At 48.8% G+C, this 21,280-nt stretch overlaps 1 protein-coding gene across 2 annotated transcripts in view; it reads left to right on the plus strand.

The window, feature by feature from the left end:
* The window catches only part of LOC147711655 (uncharacterized), a 1,672,131-nt gene extending 1,651,321 nt beyond the window's left edge, over positions 1 to 20,810 (plus strand). For both annotated transcript variants that reach the window (XM_086922319.1, XM_086922320.1), the window contains one exon: positions 20,049 to 20,810. In XM_086922319.1, coding sequence (XP_086778445.1) covers positions 20,049 to 20,433 — 385 coding nt within the window. In that variant the 3' untranslated portion in view covers positions 20,434 to 20,810. The remainder of the gene's footprint in view (positions 1 to 20,048) is intronic.
* The last annotated feature ends 470 nt before the right edge of the window (positions 20,811 to 21,280 follow it).

A 21,280-nucleotide genomic window follows, 5' to 3' on the forward strand; every position in this document is an offset into this window, starting at 1 on the left:
CATCACGCCAGGCGGCGCTTAAAGGCAGCGTCATCCCGGCTGAGCGGGTGACGCGAACAGAGACCACAGCCCAAGGATCGAGGAGCCAGACCAAGCGTGGGGTCTCAATTAAAAGGGGATACTTTCTTTAACTGCTGCCATCTGCCTGCAGTGTCCCCCTCCCGCCGCCGCACCTGACCTCGAGGAGCGGCCGCCGAGCGGAGGGGGCCACCGAAACTACAAGCCCCAAAAGCCTTAGCGGCGCTACACACCCAAAAGATCGCACCAGGCGGCGCTTAAAGGCAGCGTCATCCCGGCTGAGCGGGTGACGCGAACAGAGACCACAGCCCAAGGATCGAGGAGCCAGACCAAGCGTGGGGTCTCAATTGAAAGGGGATACTTTCTTTAACTGCTGCCATCTGCCTGCAGTGTCCCCCTCCCGCCGCCGCACCTGACCTCGAGGAGCGGCCGCCGAGCGGAGGGGGCCACCGAAACTACAAGCCCCAAGAGCCTTAGCGGCACTACACACCCAAAACATCGCGCCAGGCGGCGCTTAAAGGCAGCGTCATCCCGGCTGAGCGGGTGACGCGAACAGAGACCACAGCCCAAGGATCGAGGAGCCAGACCAAGCGTGGGGTCTCAATTGAAAGGGGATACTTTCTTTAACTGCTGCCATCTGCCTGCAGTGTCCCCCTCCCGCCGCCGCACCTGACTTCGAGGAGCGGCCGCCGAGCGGAGGGGGCCACCGAAACTACAAGCCCCAAGAGCCTTAGCGGCGCTACACACCCAAAACATCGCGCCAGGCGGCGCTTAAAGGCAGCGTCATCCCCGCGTCGCGGGAGCGCCCGGGGCGAAGCCCGGGCAAAGAGCGGGCCCTCTGGGGCGGGCCCTCTGTGGCCCTCAGGGGACCAAAGGAGACAGGACGGGCCACCCCCCTAACAACTGCACTAAAAACACCTCGACCAAAGGTTCCAAACGGGATCCATCGACGTTGGGAGGGTATACATCCACATCTAGAGGATGACGAAAGTGCCAAAAACTCCAATGGCCACCAGATCAACAACGAGACTGAAACCTGTGAGTACCCCACTACCAACTATAACTGCTATTGACATAATGCTGCAAAAAACTATTAGTGTAGTGGCGGACGCTATCCAGGACACAGAGAGACGCCTCTCCTTGACCCCAGATATGCGTTTTCCAAATCTATCTTTACACACCACTAATAACACATGCATTATGGATGATAGCTCTAACTCACAAGAATCTCTACTGATGCAATCATTTACAGACCTACCAACCTCGCACATGAAGGACACAACATCAAAATCCTTATTTACGTGCTCAACAACGCTCGCAAATGAGAGTAGCCCCTCAACCCTAAGTAATAGCGGAAATAATATAAACCACCGGCATACATCTTCTCCAGACCCCGAGGTCCAGCTAATAGAGAGCCACCCTCCAGCCAGTCAAATTGCCCCGATGCCTGCACTTGATCAATCAACTCATAAGAAGAAGTGCGCAAAGAAAAAGCGTAAGACCAAACATCCTATGAAAAAGATCCATCATCCTGTAGGCAAGTCTAAGCGATCAATCAAAGACTTATGGCAGAAACTCACCCGGGAGAAACCCACTGATAACATCTCAACAGGGCCCCTCCATATTCTCCCTGTAATCATAATAACAAATCAGAGACCATCCAGGTCAACGAGCAGACTGGTCATATAATCGAAGCACCCACATTGAATATGCCATCTCTGTCCGATATTGAAACATTGATCAAATCTCTCTTACACCCTATCAATAATCGGATAGTTAATATAGAGAAGGCGCTACGGAAATTTGAAAGAGCACAGAATGAAGTTTCATCTAAAATTCTCAAAATGCTCAAAGCACCCATTACAACCTCTACCTTTGTGCCAGTGAGCACAAATCTCAATATTAGCAACCCGAAAACCAAAAATACCCATGTTAGTAATTCAGTGGCTAGCCCTGCTAAACAGGTTACAACACAGAAACGGGGCTCGCCAACCACAAATAATTTTCCCATACCTCAACAAGTAACTCAAACCCCAGCTCAGACAGCACTTATACCTACCAATAACCTGCAGATTACTCTCGTTCCCGTGGATGCCGATGACAGTGAATGGGCTGCGGAGAGTTCTCCCTTGGCCACAACTAGAGTTAATAATGAAACATCTAAGCATCTCATCATTCCAACCAGAAATATCTCCACTAATGTACCAGGGACAAACCAACTCAAACCTAGGCTGACAAGAACGACCACACATATAAATCTCCCCCCCGAGTCTAACGCCCACACAATAGTTATGATTGGGGTACCCAAGTTAGCTGAAAACACGAGGGAAACTAACATTGAACTAAAGAACAAGGTTATGCAGTGGCTAACCACCCATAGACCACTCCCCCCCCCACATAATAGGGACAATCTCTCAAGTTAGGAGAGTAGATTGGGTGGGTACAAGATATAAATCAACCGAGGGAGATTGTATTGTTATTAACTTTAAAGATAGGGGAGCTGCTAAATTTATTGCTAACTGGAGGAGCTCCTCTACAAACAGTCTGATCCGTACAATGGGATTAAGTTATTTCTATCCACGCAACCCTGATGGCCATAGATATAATACCAAACGTCCCTATGGTTATGATGTGCCCCCGGCGGTTCATACCTACCCCCAAACATGGGCCCCTGCCTTAGCTCCCAATCAGGGGAGAATCACGGATTTAGAAGCACAACGATATGCTCATTCTTGGGAAGATAGAACTCACAACTATCCACCATACCCCATGTATGAGAATCCAGAACCTGTATACCATCCACACACAAGACCGCATTTAACTCATAATTTATACCAGATTCCAACCTCAAATAGATATGACGCCCTTTATAACTATGACAACGAATACCTTGATGAGGTAGATTGACTGGAATCTGTCTCACCCTCCAGACCTCTAATTAATCAGTTAAAATCTGTTGTCCCTTCCAATATAATAAAATCTGTCATAATTGAAAACACTCATACCACCTCTAGTGCACACTTAGATATCTCTAAAACAGAGACGATAATATTTAGCTCTGAAAGTTTATCTCTTCAAGGTGCATCTGCCCCTCTCCCCGCTGACATAGGCCTCTCTCATATTAATATACACCCCAACCACTTAGATAGTGATAGAAGCTCCCAGAGAGATACCGAAAGTCATGTTGACTTGCACTTGCTCTTACCATCACCCATGACCACTGAGATAGGGAATCCCCACAATAATCCTAGCTCCATCAAAATTTTATCATGGAGCATTGCAGGTTTGGCCGTAAAAATCAATGATCATTCTTGGATAGCCTTTGTTAAAAATTATACTATACTGTGCTTCCAGGAAACTTGGCTCACTGATAACAATGTTTTTATTGAAGGATTCCAAAGCTTCTTTGTTCCCGCTCTTCCCTCACCCAGTGGAAGGGCAAAGGGGGGCCTGGCAATATTCATCAGCCTTTCCCTGGTGATACAGATAAAAAATAAACATCTGGACAACACTAACATACAGATCTTGGAGCTTAGAAAGGGCAAAAAAGTATTAACCCTGGTTAACTTCTATAATGCCGTATCGCCATCAGGTGAATGCAATATCACTAAACTTCATGAATACATTCACGATAATCTGGCAGTTCTATCACGGAATAAAATAATTGTAGGCGATTTTAACGTGCATATCTGTGGTCACCCGACATCGTCATCTCTGGGCTCCCTGGGTTGTGGAAACAGGTCAGGCCTTCATTTCGTGCACTGCCCACGAGGCTATAATATGAATAATCTAATAGACGGCCTGGACTTGAGAAATGCGATGACCCTGAAAGAGGATTCCTTTATCTATGAAACCCCAACCTATAAAGGTTCAGAACAAGGATCCTTTATTGATCATATACTGCTTTCCGTTGACATGGCAAATTCAGCTTCAAATTTTAATATCCATGAAAGTATCCACAGTGACCATAACCCGATCTCCGTGGAAGTTAAAAGTGGACTGTTTGAACTCAGCAAAAACCGCAAAGACCCGGGTGCTTTAAAATTAATTAATGGCAACCGACGACTAAAGTGGTCTTCAATAAACAGTGAAGCTTTACTCAAATCAGTTAAAACGAGTTGTGTTCAAGAACTCACCCTCTGCTCCTCTAATATCATTCCCCCGGATCTTATATTATCTGCCTTTGCTGAACTGACCAGAAGAGGGGATCAACTACTCTCAGTACCATTGAAGGGACAAGGCAACCAACAGCCAAGATGGTTTGATCACACCTGCTCAAGAGCCAGTCGACAACTAAAAATGGCTCTTAAGAACAAACCGAGGGATCCCACATTAATCAAAATCTTACGCTCTGATTATAAAACCGCTTTGGCATCACGTAAAAAGGTAATAAAAGCGAGCATCTGGGAATCCTTACTTGACCCATCCATCCTGGGCAACAGCTCCAAATTTTGGAGCCTAATCAACAAACCAATGTTTGATGATCCGAACGCTGCTACCATTGGAACTAGCATACCTGAAAGTGAGTGGGTATCTCATTTTAGCGCAATCTTTAAAAGCGACGATACACGGCATACGCAAGCTCCAAAACTTCCTGTAGAAGCCCCGTTGCTGTTCACAGACAAAGAAGTGGAAAGGGGGATTCGCTGTCTAACTAGCAACAAGGCCCCGGGCCCAGATGGCATCCCCCCAGATTTATTTAAAACCAATGTCTCCTTCTGGGTTCCAATCCTCACGGCAGTGGTTAATGCTGGAGCCGCTACCGGGGCCCCTAAGTCCTGGGGAGCCTCAACTATTGTACCCGTGTACAAAAAAGGAGACAGAAGCAACGCAGCCTGCTACAGACCAATCTCTCTGATTAACTCTGTCGCCAAGGTTGTCGGTGGGATCATCCTAAATAGGTTATCCGTTTGGGGCAAAAACAACAAAGTTATGTCACCAGCACAATACGGTTTTAGACCAGGACATTCTACAATAACACAATGCCTGAATCTATACCTAATCAGTGGCAAATATACTCTGGCCAGAAACGGTACACTCAATATGGCCTTTATGGACCTTTCATCGGCCTTCGATTGTGTCGACAGAAATAAACTTTGGGATGTCTTGCTGAAAATGGGGGTTGAAAAAAACCTAATCAATTTCTTGGCCGATCTTCACAGCGACACACAAGCGAATGTGCGGTACACCAAAAACCTAAAAGTGACCAAAGACTTTAAAATAAATCGGGGGGTCAGACAGGGCTGTATTTTAGCGCCTTTTCTTTTCAATTCATACATTAATGATTTAGAGGAGCATCTTTTAAGAACAAACACGGATTACCCATACATAGGTAAAAGGGGCGTCCCTGTCCTTCTCTACGCTGACGACGCCGTCCTTATCTCCAGAACTGCACTTGGCCTTCAAATTTTATTGGACTCTTTTTTTCATTTTATGAACTCACGAGGCCTGTGTATTAATAACGCCAAGTCATACATCATGAAGGTAGGATATGGGTCCAAGAAGACTTACCCTTTATTCGTTAATGGGGGAAAAATACCCTACACAACAACCTTTTCCTACCTTGGCGTACTGTTTGACAGTAAACTTACATGGGGACCAGCACTAAAGAAAAAGAGAGGAGACTTAATAAGGACCAATGCGGCAATAATTGACTTTACTCGCAAAATGGGTAATACACCTGTGGTTGCGCTAATGAAATTATATCAAGCCAAAAGCATATCAGTTGCCTGCTATGGGAGTGACCTCTGGGGGTTCTTACCAGTGTCTGACCTAACAACCACAGAAAATAACTTTTTAAAACAAATTTTATGTTTACCGATGAGCACGGCCAACTTCTCCACCCATGAGGAACTGGGCACGCCAAATTTAGAGGATAAAATCGCAGTAAACCCCCTCTTGTGCTGGCTAAACTGTTGGATGAACAACGAAATACCTTTCACCCAGAATATTTTATCCGAAGCACTCACATGGGATGGGAAACTAAAGATACCCTGGATAAAGTATATTCGAAACTGTCTTCAAGACCTGGGCCGGTTGGACCTCTTCTTAACACCACAGTCAGTAACAAAGCATGATGTAACATCTGTAAAGGCTACATTTCTAATGACCCGTCAGATGGCGAGGGAAGAGACTGAACTGAAGAAGGGTAGTGTGTTGAGTCACACCTTATCCAAATCATGTATTCAAATAGAACCCTATTTATCTTGGGCCATCTCCAGATATGAGCGCTTTTTACTGACTAGATTTCGTTTTGACCTTTTTCATCTGATGGTAGCCGTGCCCAGTGGAGCCCATAGGGGACAAGTGCTGCCAGCTTGCGGCTGCGACAACAAGTCTCCGCAAGATCTGGCGCACTTTTTATTTATATGCTCCTACTACACCTTACCACGTAAAATGTTTTTAAAACCTCTTCTTAAAAAATTGAATTTTGTGCAAATAAGGCCCGCACTAATTTATCTTAAAATGTTGCACTGTGAAAGCACTTTATACGTAAGCAATTTTTTAAAGACAGCCCTGAGATTTAGGAAAAGTATGGAAGGTTAACAAGTATTTTGATGAATTGTACAGTCGCTCTTGCATGAGCTGTGATAGGCTACATCGCAATCCACTGTTTTATACCTAACTTTTTAATTGATGAATTGATTACATATGTGTTATTTTTTTCTCTGTACTTTTATGACTGATTTTACCCTCAGTCGAATAAAGAAATTTTGAATTGAAATTGAATACTCCTACAACAAGTAATATACCGCAATCCTGCTTGGGCTGTCCAGATGGATCATTTGCATTCTTAGTGCCAAACTCTATGCAAATTGGTACAAATGTATTGCAGGAGTGTTTTTCAAATTTGGTGACTTTATCAGAGGACATCATTTTATGAAGAGTATTCCTGGAGAGGAATCACTTATGCGGGAAATAATATCAGGAAATCACGGAATTAGTCGCTTTTTATTGAGCTTTCTTTATCTCATACGAAATTGGTAGGATCTCCAAAAGCGGGGTTGACAGTCATTATAAAGATGTATATACGGCTTCTATTCGTCTTATTCAAATTCTTATTATTCGTATTATTATTATTGTCGTAATAATTATTATCCTTATTAATTTAATACATTCACACAAATAATTCATATAATCTTGTGACTCGTGTGAATACCCTTCTTTAAATCAAAAGTATTTGAGAAGAACTATGATCAATCAGTATATTACAAAGTATGGGCCGTATACTCGTTTTCAGTAAAATACCGTGCCATGTTCTCAGGTGCCCTGGCCTCTTTTCCGTATACATTAAGTGGCAATATCTTATTGTTTATTTTGCTTACAAGAAATCTTGGAAATGCAAGGTAGTGTTTGCTTTTTGGTGTTAGCAAAACATTCACTTACTCTGAGATTTTTTGAGTAAATATATGCGCTCAAAATGAGTCACCAATCCTTATGGCCCACAAACAACCTGTTTTCAAGCTGTGACAGCTACAAATCATGTGGTAAGTCAGATAAATATTGGGTTACTTAAACACACCGTGTACAGTAATGTGGCCCTATTAGGATCTTCTTCGGTTTGGTGGTATTTCCGGGTGCTTTCTCTTTTTAAATAGTTCATTTCTGTCGACAATAAATCCAGTTATTAACTATAATAGGGACAGCGCAGGTACTCTATATTGCATTGCTGCTGGTAGCCCAGACTATTCCGTAATACTAAAACGTACCCCTTGGAAGGTAGGTGAAAAATGTTTGCACTGTTTTTAATAAGGCTTTCGCCTTACCGAAGTGCGAATTTGAACGTAATGTGTGTCTGTCGGCCTTAAGTAGCACAAGGAAAGAAGAACGCAGTAGATATAGAAATAAAATATATATCATCTAGCTACAAGTAGTGAGCCACAGTCACTGACTAATACAGCTCGGCTCCTCAAACAGCCTAGGCCTGAGAGTCCTAATGCCTCTCTGGCTGCACAAGGCCCAGCGTCGTCATTCTAAATAAATCGAGATTAGATAGAACAATAAATTACTTATAAAAAACTCTAATATCACACTCACTGATGACGACGGGTCGACTCGAGAGAGCGAAACCAGGGCACAATACACTCACAGGCTGGCTGATGCGCACACACCGTCCACGAGGCGAGACTCGAGAGTCACCAGAGAGAGAGTATAGAGAACAGCCGTGAAATGGCCAATCACTGCATGACTCAATGAAGTCAGACACAGTGATTGGCCACTATGCAGTGCGGCTGAGCCACCCACGAGCGGCATCCAATGATGGATTGCCCTGCCCTGTTGCGCGGTGACCGGCCAATCCTGGCGCAGCATGCAGCGCCAGGATTGGCTAGGGGGGCACACTGAGTGCTCGCCCTGTCGCCCTTTCTATCGCCGGGGCCTGTCGCCTGGTTAAACCCAGCACCCCCCTGGCCACTCGCTATCAGGGGAACTCCAATGCGCATGCTTGGGCTAGTTTAAGCCCCAAGCTTCACTTGCGCGCTAGAGCCTGGTACACCACTGCTGCTGCAGCTGAGTGATGTGGACTGTCACTCAACTCAAGCTGCACAGCAGTCCAGCCCCCCTGCGCGCAGAGCACTCCCCGACTCCTAGATACGCCGGGTGCTGCCCGGATTCCCGACGGCGTTCAGATCATGAGGATTATATTTAAGTACAGTTTGTGAATGAAATTAAATAAATCAATGACAAATTAATTTCCTTGCAGCCGCGGGTCCATGGGTTAGTGGGGGTGCGCCCCTTTGCCCCAATGGACGCACCGCGGCTGCTGCTGTTCACACCTGCAACGGGAAGCTGCTTCAAGAATTTGAAATGCAATCATATTTGCTTTAAAGAAGCAGTGCAGGGGGGCGTGGCCAAGATGGCGGTGGAGTAGGATGTGCTTTTGTGTCCCTCCGGCGCCTGGCCTTCATCAGCATTGTTTAAGCACCCTGTCCGTGTCTCGGTTACTACTGTCCGAGTACCCTTGCCTCTCCTGGAGAAGCGGAGCCCCGCTGCCGGTTCCCTGCCGCCCTGCTGTTGTGGTTCCAGGGGCTGAGAGCCATGCCTGGCAACGTGGGAGCTTACGGCCCGCGCAGACGAGTCGCGGCGGAGTGCTGCCGATTGTGGCCGCGGCTCGAAGAAGCGCTCCTTTTCACCGGGGCTGCAGCCGGGGAGACGTCCGGAGGTGTGAGCAGCGCTGAACTGGGCTTCGGAGCGGCGCTTCAAAGGAGGCGAAGAAACGGGCACCTAGCGTGGTGGGGGCGCGTCTCTCAGCCCCGTGACCTACGCGAGTCCGATGCTTCCGGCCGTGCGGGCTGGACGAGACTGCGGGGAAGAGAGGACTGCACTGCCGCACGGCTCCCCGCAGGGAGCCCTGGCCAGGACGTGTAACGCGGCTGAGTGTACCTATACAAGTGCCCCACGGCTGGCCTGCTGAGGTTGGGGGTGATTCCGCGAACCTGATAGCCGCTTTCCAGGTCGACGGAGGCTGAGCCTGGACGAGGCCGCTCTAGTGGAGACGAGGTAGGCCCTGGTTGCGAGGCCCTGCATACGAACTGCCTGTCCTGACACCGGACTCCTAGAGCCCACAGAGGCTACTGCTGCCTGCGGGGCCCCCTCCTGCGGAGTGGAGCCAATTTGCATGCTAAGCCCTGGTCGCTGAGACTGGCCATCCTGAAACATGAAGGGTCTCCCCCTGCTCAACGGACTTGGGCATATTAGAGCTGCGTTGCCTACCAGGGGACTGGACCTTTGGGGCCTGCGGAGGCTTTCTTCATGAGCACTGGTGAGACGCACCGCACCCCCGACCTGCGCTGTCTCGCCCTTCGCCCCGATACTACCTGCTATCTATTCGGCTGGCAGCCGGCTCCGCGAGGTGGCCCCCTTTTAATCGTTACCAAAGACTGTCAGTAGAGGCCCCCCTGTGCCGTGGAACCGAGCTTGGAGGTCTAGAAGAGATGTAAGACAAGTGTGCCTGGTCTGGGGCCTAGTGAACCGCATCCGTGCTTGGGCTCGGTTGCAAGAGCGTTACAGCGGCCTTTCCTAGCCACACAGGCGTCCTGAAGAAAAGAGGCCTACTTAGCTCGAGCATGGCGACAGCTAGGGTGAGGAAAGACAAGCCGGGCAAGGACGGAATGACGAAAAGCGCGGTACAGACCGTGTCCCCGGGGGCTAACAAATCTCCGGACGGAGGCCTGGCGGAGGAACCTGCGACCAAAGCCTTCATGTTGAAACTGTTTGCAGCCATCAAGGAGGACATTGCAGGACTGCACACGCAGCTGGCTGTGGACCTGAGGGAGGTCCGTAGAGATGTGGACGACATAGGAGAGCGGGTGGCCACGCTGGAGGAGCACGACCTTGGGAAAGGGGGCGATATCCACCAGCTCCAGCAAGATGTTATTCGGCTCACCGAGCAGAACCTCGACCTTCAAGCACATGCGGAGGATTTGGAGAACCGGTCCCGCCGCAATAACATTCGGATCAGAGCGGTGCCGTGGAAGGGGGAGGGGTCGGATCTACGGGAGTACGTTGAGGCCCTCTTTAAACAGGTCCTGCAAGACGAGGAGATCTTGGACATCCGCATGGAAAGAGTGCATCGGGTGGGACTACCCAGCGGAGCGAAGGCACCGCCGCCGGACATCCTTGTCTGCGTACATGATTTTCTATTGAAGGAACGTATCCTCAAGATGGCACGAGACACCGTCCCTCTGCAGTTCCGTGGGCACAATCAAGTGCTATATCAGGACCTGGCGGCATCAACACTGCAGAAGCGCAGGGACTTCAAACCAGTCACGTCCTACCTGCGGGAGCACAGCATAGCATACATGTGGGGTCATCCGTTCTGACTCATTTTCCGCTGGCGGAACAAACTGGTGCAGATGCGCTCACTCACGGCGCCCATGGCCCTCCTAGGTATAGAACGCACGGAGACGGAGACTGGGGACAGGGGCGATACCCCCAGGTGGCGAAGATGCTCGACGGATTGGCAGACAGTGGGACGCCCTACACCCAAGAAAGGACCTGACCCCTCGGTGTGCCTCCAGGAGAGGGGCGCAGGTGTGGCCTCCGTGGCCTTGGTCACGGAGACGGCCCCGGATGATGTCTCGGAGGTGCCTTGAGGCCCGAAAGGGTACATTGCTGGCGTCGGAGGGGGGCATCCCCTGAAGGTACTCTAGTATGTCCTACTGGATGAGTGAGTCCCGTATCGGGAACTGGAAGACTGTGGACTGGTTCCTATCCCCCTTGCCCTTGTGGCCTGTATTACGAACTTTTGTACTTCACTATGTTCTTTTTCCGCTCCTGTTTGGTTCTGTTGAGGTGGGGTTCAGTATGTGTGCGAGGGGGAGGGGGGGGTGGGTGGAGGAGGGGACTCTGCATCAAACCTAGGCCACTTGTGTTTGAATGTGCATTCCCGCCCCTGTCTCTTATGCTGGGGAGTATGTGTGCTGGCCATGTGGATGGGGTTTGCTTAGCTACAGACTCTACCTGGGTCACATTCGCTGCTGATCTTGTTGGACTGGGATGGCTAGGGAGCTGAAAGTGGTGAGCCTTAACGTTCGGGGGCTCAACAACCCAGTGAAATGCTCTGCAGTCCTATCGCTCTTTGAACAAACCAGGGGGGATGTATGTCTCCTGCAGGAGACGCATCTCCTGCAGAAGGATGAGCGTAGAATGCGAGATAGGAGATTTCCCCTGCAGCTATGGTCATCGGGCCCGGAAAAGAAGAATGGAGTTGCCCTCCTCTTCAGCGCCCGTATACGATGTAAGATCTTGGCCCACCTGGTAGACATACGGGGGAGATTTCTGGCGGTGCGGGTACAATGGGGGGATGCGACCTTCACTATTGGCTCCATGTACGTGTCGAATACACAGCAGGAGCCTTTTCTGTGTGCAGCTCTGGCCTAGGTCCTTACTTCCCCTGATGCTTTCCTCCTGGTGGGAGGGGACTTTAACCTTGTAATGGATGAGACCCTCGATAGATCGGCGAATAGGCAGCATAACTCTGGGACCTGGTCGACAGAAGGGAAGCAGTGGTTGGTAGATGGCGGTTTGCATGATGTATGGAGGCTACAACATCCCCAGGGGCGCGACTACATATATTACTCGGCTGCACATCAGACATATGCGCGATTGGATCACTTTCTGGCTTCTTCTGCCCTGCTGCCCCACCTTCATGACGCAGACATTGCTCCCCGCTCCCTCTCGGACCATGCGCCCCTCACCGTCGCGTTTACACTAAGCGGCACGCGCCCTCCCGCAGCTGGCTGGCGTCTGCGCGACTCCATGCGCCGCGCTGACTCTGTAGTGGAAAAGATTAGGGACACTATCACACATTACTTTGCCAAGAATTCCATTGGAGTGACAGCGATAGCATCTGTTTGGGAAGCACTGAAACTGGTGGTTAAGGGGGACTTCATTGCTTTAGCAGCCCCATACTCCAAGCTTTGGAGAGACAAGAGGGAGGAGCTGGAGGAAGAGGTGCGAGGCTTGGAGTCTATCCACAAACGCACGGGTGCTCGCAGGGTCTGAAGAGAGCTGGAAACTAAGCGACGCATGCTGAAACACTTGGATCTGGATAGGGCAGAATATGCGCTGCTGCGCTTGCGTCATAAGTTCTACTTGAGCGGAGACAAAGGGGGCAAAATGCTGGCACACCCTTGTACACGGAGGAGGGCACGTCGCTAGTGGAATGCGACCGGTACATTGAGGAGGCGGGCATTATCCCCTTACTAGAGACAGCTGTCGAGGACCTGGACGCGGAGATCCACCTGGATGAGGTTATCTCCGCCATTGCCCGGCTTAAGCTAGTTAAATCCCCTGTGCCTGATGGTTTCTCTGCACTTTTTTATAAAACCTTTTGCCGGGAACTGGCCCCGTTCCTGACCCGCCTATTTAATTCTTTCCTGGACACTGGCTCGGTCACGCCCCCCATGTCCGATGCTGCCATAACGGTCATACTTAAACCTGGCAAAGACCCTGCTGATTGTAGCTCCTATCGGCCAATCTCTCGCCTTAACATCGACGCCAAGCTCTTCGCGGGCATTCTTGCGGCGCGAATCAGCCCCCATATGGATGGCGTGATTGAACCAGACCAATCACGTTTTGTTCCTACCCGCCAAGGAGGTGACAACTCCAAGAGAATACTGCACCTGCTGGATGGGGTCCATCGCGCGAAGACTCAGGCCTTCCTCCTATCCATCGACGCGTAGAAGGTCTTTGACAGGGTCGAGTGGGGATTCCTTTTCCGAGTGCTACAGGCGTATGGCGTCAAAGGTAATTTCTTACGTTGGATTCAGGCCCTGTATGCGTTCCCGAAGGTGGTAGTACGGGTCAATGGTTGTAGATCGGCTCCATTCTCCATTACTAGAGGGACGCGGCAGGGGTGCCCTCTCTCGCCGCTCCTATTTGCGTTTTATATGGAGCCCTTCACCCAGCGAGTCAGATCGCACCCTGACATTGTGGGCATTACATTTGGAGCCGACGAACACAAAATAAGTCTGTATGCCGATTATGTCATTCTGGCACTGCAAGACCCCGCTTCTTCTCTGCGCTGCCTCTCCGCGGAAATTCGGGCTTTCTATGACACGGCTGGCTTTAAGGTTAACTTTACTAAATCGGAGATCCTTAAAATTTCTGTCCCGCCGGATGAAGTTGCTGACTTACAGCGGGACTTTGACTTCAGGTGGGCACAATCTGACATCACGTACCTGGGTATCCGTCTCGTGCCAACTGTGCCTCGGACGCTTTCCTTGAATTATGCTAATCTGAAAGAGCAGACCGCCAAATCTATCTCTGCATGGTCGCGCCTTAACCTGTCGTGGTTTGGCAGATTGGCGGCCATTAAAATGACTCTTCTGCCCAGAATACTATACGTCTTTCAGATGCTCCCCCTCACACCACTGAAAGAAGCTCTGAAGAAGCTCCAGGGCTTGTTGAACAGGTTTTTCTGGGACAGCAAGCGCCACCGAGCGGCGTTTGCGACAACTACACGCCCAAAAGCGGCTGGCGGCTTGGGTTTCCCTCATCTTGTGGCCTATTTTCAAGCCACCTGCCTACGCTATGTGGTTAAGTGGAATAGACCGGAGTCGAGTACACACTGGTTGCTCATGGATCAGACCGTTGCGGGTTGCAATATTTGGCGGGAACTCTGGTTGCCTCACAAGGATAGGGTGTGGGGGCTATACTCCTCGCCAGTGACGTCACCAACGCTTAAAGCCTGGGATCAATTAGTGCTTTGTAAGGGCTCGACGACCTTCCCCTCACCCATGACGCTGATCGTGGACAATCCCACCTTCCCCCCTGGCCTTGCGTCGCCAGTCTTTCACCGCTGGCGAGAGAAGGATTGTAAAAGAGAGGGAATGCTTTTTGATCTCGAAGGTCTCGTCCCCATCTCGGAGCTGCGATCTGAAAACTCCCTATTGGAGGTGTCGGATTGTTTTGCATACGCACAAGTTGCACACTGCGTGATGCAATCGGCCAATATGGCATTGATGTCGCGCCCCCTTACGACCTTCGAGCAATGGCTCCTGCGTAAAAAGAACGATCGGCGCCTTATCTCTGAGCTTTATGCCATGATTTTGCGTGACCCGCGAAGGCAGAGGACAAAAGCGCAGGTGCGATGGGAGGTGGAGCTGGGGCGACCGCTCTCGCAGAAGGAGTGGGAGCAGGTGTTCTATCGCGCACATCACACGACAGCTAACACAGCTGGCGACGTACTGGTACTATACACCACCGCGCGTTGCGTCCTGGGACAGGGCCAAATCTAGTCTCTGCTGGAGAGGGTGTGGCATGTCGGGCACTCTCTTACTCTTGTTGTGGCACTGCCCCAAGCTGAAACAATACTGGAAAATGGTGCTCGATGAACTGGATGCTGCATTTCAAATCTCGTTGCCCAGACTCCCCAAGCATGCACTGCTAGGCCTTCCATCCCCTAATTGTTTCCCTCCGCGCACGCCACTAGGACGACAAATTGCATTGGGGCTGTTGACTGCGCGACAGGTCCTGCTGGATGTTCCGGATATGTGTGATTGGTTGATGCGTTTATGGCATACCCTGGCGATGGAGCGCCTTTCCCTAGACATAGATGGCAGAAGGTCCGAATACACTGCCTTGTGGGCCCCATTTTTGCGACTTCTGTCCAAGGAGTTTAGAGAAGTTACATGCCCAAGTACCTTCAGGTCCTACAACTTATTCCTCTAGATCCGATGGGTGCTGCGCCAAGACCCTAGCCTTTAGGGGTGGATATGCCTAGATCGGGGTGATGGATGTGATGCTCCTCCCGGGGCTGATGGTTGATGCGGAGGGGGGTGGGTGGGGAGGGGGGGTTGAGGGGGTTTGACTAAGGGGGGTTTGGTGGAGGGTGGGGTGGGAGGTGTTTCTATCATTTTCCTATTTTGTTCTTGTTGGTTTTCTCTCTTAAGAAAATTGCGGACCCCGCTGCGCCGGTGGGGAGTGCCTTTGGCTTTTGCAACGCAGGACCGCCCTCCGGGTTGTAGGTCCGACTGCTCCCAAGATTCTTTCCCAAACAATCTTGGGAGAAAGCCTCACCTCTCCTGGCCACTGCTCAGGGGTGGAGGCCCCGCTCTGTCCGCCGGTACCCCTGAACTGATCCCTCCCCCTTGGCTCGGGATCAGTCAAGGGGTACCGACGGACAGAGCGGGGCCTCCATCCCTGAGCAGTGGCCAGGAGAGGTGAGGCTTTCTCCCAAGATTGTTTGGGAAAGAATCATTTATTAATTTGAAACAGACATCCTCCGTATATGAAATTCAACGTACGGTAGGACGTTTGCTATCACTATTATGTTTATAATAACATTTTCCTTTTTGCAGTAGTGTTCTATAGGTCCTGATGAAAGCCGAGTAGGTTAATATTTCCTATAATGGCTGAAACATGTTGACCAAGTACCATCTTTAGCTGACAGTTATAATTTCAAACTGTCATACACTTACTTTTAATACTGACACCATGATATTTCCCCAATAAAGTTTTCCTTCAGGTCATGGTAGCCAATTTTAGATTGCACTGTTGATTTGATTTTCACATATTTTGTTCACTGCAATTGATATCCCACACCATTACGAACACATTTTCTCTTTGGTACAGATCCATCACTGGTGGTTCCTTTGGTTTGGAGAAGCACACAATGCCAACAGGTGTGTGGCTCCTTAGCCGGACCATCTTCTTTGGAGTTATCCCAGATGATGATGCTCTGCCATTCGGGTGGGCTGATGGGATTCATTTTCTTCCATTATTTTCTTCTTTTTGCCGTACACACTCTATAGGTAGACACTGAGTTTTGTGCTTTCTCTTCGGACATATCGTTCAAACAGACTAGTGACAGGGTTTTTGTTTTGTCATATTTCGAATAGGGGTTATCCTGATTCGCTGGTCTTTAAATATTTTTCTCCCCTCAGACCCTACACCAACTATTTATTACGTAGTAAGTAACCTTGCCTGTGTCCCCTGGCTGAACAGAAAGCCCAATATAGACTTTAAGTTTTCCAAAATATTCTGTATCTTAAGCTTTATTCGATTTTTAAATATAAAATCATAAAAGCACATAGCAAAATATACACCATTACATTTCAATTCATATTACAGTAAGTAACATTATAGGATAAAATCTTTAAGAGAGGTCAGGTACCAAATCAATAGTGTATCAAGTCAGAGTCTGGGTATTAATACCCCTCACCCCGGAGCCGTTTCAGCCCAACCAAAAGTTACTCTCTTCATTGATCTTATGTGGGGGTGGAGTGATTCTCTGGGATAAAAATCAGATAGTCCCCAGGTGTGTATAGGTCCATCTCCTATCTGTGATTTCCAAGTCTGGAGGTATGGGACAACATTGCTATTTATAAACTTTATCGACACCAGATCGCCAGATCTCTCTTTTCGAAGTAGACCCAGCCATCCCACCCTTCTAACGCATTGTATTCTACCATCGATGTCAGGGGGGCAGGGGTCTATTCTTTGTTAGCCAAAACAGTGCCTTATTTCTTAGCTCCTGTTGATTTTCAGTTTTTCCATTTGTGAGCTCAGGCACGCCAGAAAGGACACAAACAAACGGGGCGGCCTCCGGTGGTAAATGAATGTGATTTGATTTACGTGGCATGTTCCCTGTATTGGGACATGGCCCTTTGGATGGTATAGTTACTTTGTTCAGCCTCGTTTCAAGGGAACTACTGTGTGCTGTTATTGGTTTGGCGGGAACTTTCTCGATGGATGGTGTTAACATACCTGGGACTGCCTGTCGGGGTTGATTAATATTATTTTGGGGAGCTGTTAAAGGCACTACCGTGTCACATAAGGACTGTAAGTGATTGGGGCCTGCCATGCTTTTTAGGAGTAGCGAGTTTGACTTGGTTATTTCCTCCATTGCCGCAATCCTATCTCCAAGATTATTCATTCTGTCTATCAGAGGCTTTATCACAGAGTTAATCATAGATTGTAGCTGGTCCAACAGGGTTGGTGAAGTTGAGGGTGCAGACAGTTTTTTCTGCTTTGCTTGGCTACCTGTGTGTTTATCCACTGGTCGTTGTCTTTTACCAAAACAGTCCGGGAGAGTCATTTTAGTGTTCGTGTTACCTGAATCAGGTGGACAGAGGGAAGTACCCAGGAGATTTCCATAAGGTGAGGGTAATGTATTGGAGTGGGGGCTTGAGATAACTGTAGGGCAAAAGGATGCATTAATGTGCTCTGATGTCGATTTAACAGCAGCATACTTGGTTTTACATACGCTGTTAAGTTCCTCCAGAAATGATAGATTTTGTGATGCGGTGGCTGACTGTGGGGGGGTGAAATCACTATTGGAACGGTCAATAGACAATCGTTCTCGGTCTGTTCTTGCCGGTTGTTGGACAATAGGTGGTGATGTCTTGATTAAATAGTGGACCATCGTCCCCTTAGCCATGTCCCTAGTCAAAGTAGAAGTTTTTCGGCCCCCCTTAGAAGACATGATGTAAGTAGCGACAGGCACCTGCAGGGACTGGAAATGTCTTGACAAAAGTACTTTTACCTCTTTTAATTGCACGGCCAGGGGGGGGTGGCCCGTCCCGGCCTCTTCTGGCCTATGATGGCCTTAGATGGTCCCGCCCTTGTCCCGGGCTTATCACGGCGCCCTCCCGCGCACTCCCGCGCAGCGGGGACTATGCCTTCTTTAAATAACTCACTGATAGGTAGTCTAGCGGGCGGGCGGGGCCGGCAGGGAGAGCAGCCCAGCTGGTCCCAAGGGCGCGCAGGGACTCCTGGTCCTTGGAGTCCCTGCAAATGCTCGCAGCCCTGCCGGTAACTAACAGAGCGCCCCTGGTGTTCTCTCCAGCTGACGCCTGTGTCAGGGGGCGATGCGGGACCCGTGCAGCGGGTCCTGCGAGGTCCAAAAATGCTGAGTCTGGCAGGAGGAAGTGGGAAGGCTCCAAGAGGCGTTGTAACCCCAGGCAGCGCGATGTGAAGGGGAAAGCACTCAATCCCAGGTGCAGGCAGTTTTTGATTCAGGAGCGGGCGGGCGGGCGGGGCCGGCAGGGAGAGCAGCCCAGCTGGTCCCAAGAGCGCGCAGGGACTCCTGGTCCTTGGAGTCCCTGCAAATGCCCGCAGCCCTGCCGGTAACTAACAGAGCACCCCTGGTGTTCTCTCCAGCTGACGCCTGTGTCAGGGGGCGATGCGGGACCCGTGCAGCGGGTCCTGCGAGGTCCAAAAATGCCGAGTCTGGCAGGAGGAAGTGGGAAGGCTCCAAGAGGCGCTGTAACCCTAGGCAGCGCGATGTGAAGGGGAAAGCACTCAATCCCAGGTGCAGGCAGTTTTTGATTCAGGAGCGGGCGGGCGGGGCCGGCAGGGAGAGCAGCCCAGCTGGTCCCAAGGGCGCGCAGGGAATCCTGGTCCTTGGAGTCCCTGCAAATGCTCGCAGCCCTGCCGGTAACTAACAGAGCACCCCTGGTGTTCTCTCCAGCTGACGCCTGTGTCAGGGGCCGATGCGGGACCCGTGCAGTGGGTCCTTCGAGGTCCAAAAATGCCGAGTCTGGCAGGAGGAAGTGGGAAGGCTCCAAGAGGCGCTGTAACCCCAGGCAGCGCGATGTGAAGGGGAAAGCACAAAATCCCAGGTGCAGGCAGTTTTTGATTCAGGAGCGGGCGTGCGGGGCCGGCAGGGAGAGCAGCCCAGCTGGTCCCAAGGGCGCGCAGGGACTCCTGGTCCTTGGAGTCCCTGCAAATGCTCGCAGCACTTCTCAAATAGCGATTTTTAAGGAATCGCTATTTGAGAAGTGCAAAATGGTATGTATGTAGAATTTTGCTATTTATTAGCGATTTCTTAAAATTCCTTAATTGCGATTAGCAAATTGCTAACCGCAATTAAGGAATAATTTCCCATTCATTTCTATGGGCCAGGAGGCCCATAGGAATGAATGTGAAATTATTCTCAATTTGCGATTAGCAATTTGCTAATCGCAAATTGAGAATAATTACAAGGGTGCAAGGGTGTCTTAAGGACACCCTGCTGCACCCGTGAATTTGACATGTGTACGCATATGGCGCACATACATGCCCTAAAGGCATGTATGAGCGTCATATGGCACCTTTAGAATTTTAAAAAAGTGCTTTTTGAAAAGAATTCGCCAATTACCACCAACTTCAAGTTGATGGTAATTTGCGAATTCTTAGTCAAAAATCGCAACACTGAAATGCTTAATACATTTCAAATAGGAAATCGCAATTTTGCCATTTCTTAAGAGCCTCGCAATATTAAGGAATCGCTAAATTTGCGATTCCTTAATATTGCGAGGCTTTTTGCATGATACATTCCAAATCCCGTTTTTTTTGTCGCAAACGCTGCTATTTTCCGAAACGCAGCATTTGCGACAAAATAAATGGATGATATATCTGCCCCTTGGTCTTTACCTCTCAATTTTCTTTCGAATTTTTTCATCTCTTCTTTAAACCTATTGGAAAGTGCACGGGTATCCTGTCATTTTAAGCAGTACATACAAATGTATTGGAAAACGTGTTTTTTTACAAGATACCTTTGCCGTGCATCTTTATGACTTTTCTGTTTATTTCAAAAACTTCAGAGCTGAGCCGTGCTGCGCAGAAGAGGATGTTTATGAAGAAGTGGCGTCTCAAGATGAAGAAACATGTGCTACTCAGGACGGCAGATTCTCACCAAGCCTTTCCAAAGATGACATAGCTAATTCTTCAAATGATATTAGTGGCGAATTGGTATTAGAAGAGATCACCCCATCATTGCCTGACATTTGCTGCAAAGGCGAAATAGCACCATCTGGCGACCCAATCTGTTCTTTGCATGACCGTTTTGACAAGAAAGAATGTTGGGGGGAAGTTATTTATGAATTTCGTTCGGATCAAAATATACCAAAGCATGTTCGCACTATTTTAGAATGTAAGGAAAAGGGCATTTACGATGACGCTGGAATCAATGGAAAATACACAGATTAATAGATGATGGACCATAGATGAACGATGTAAGCAAATTGAATTATATTATTAATTTTATTCCAAAGCATTTACTTTAATGATTATTTAATGATTAATGTATTATTGTAGATACAAACCTTCCTAACATATTGATATAGGGACTGCAGATCATTTCATTTTAGTCAAGCATACCTGTCACTACAGTAGAAAACTGACTTTTTTTAGCGCGAGAGAAAAGTGTCCCTAGATCAGTTGAGAACCCAAAATCGGTGTTGCTGACAATCCTCGCATGCATTCATTTTTTCATTTTCCAATCTTTATTTCGATCTATAGATCATCAAAGATATACAATCAGTAAAATCATTTCACAAATCAATAAAACATTGCTTGTAAAGTTACACTGCTCCACATTAATCAATTCATCATCAAAATAAGGTTAAAAATCAGTAATGAGGTTAAGTTTGTTTAAAAAGCCAGTTCCGTCTTCAAAAGGCGATTGCGAGTAAACCATATTGCTGTTAGGTACTTTGCCACTGCGAACACGATTGGGGGGGAGACATCAGTTTTTAAAATTCTGTACGCAGTAAGGAACTGTCTGAAGCCCAGATTTTTAAAAAGGGGGGTTAGCTAATGTCTTCTGATTCTTTTGTAAGCTTTACAAAAGAAGACCACATGTAGATAATTTTCTTTAAAATGCGCACATGCCGGGCAGTGCTCGGTAGTCGGAGGAGAAGACCAGGAGCTAGTGAATGTTCTAAGGGGAAGTGTGCCGTATCTCCATTGCAGAAATAGCTTTCTAGTCAGCACTGGAGTTATACCATCCAGAACACATTCCAGTAAGTAGAAGTCTTTGCTTTGAATGAATGAG

The sequence above is a fragment of the Lissotriton vulgaris genome, chromosome 5 (assembly GCF_964263255.1).
Source record: "Lissotriton vulgaris chromosome 5, aLisVul1.2, whole genome shotgun sequence".
NCBI classification, from domain to species: Eukaryota; Metazoa; Chordata; class Amphibia; order Caudata; family Salamandridae; genus Lissotriton; species Lissotriton vulgaris.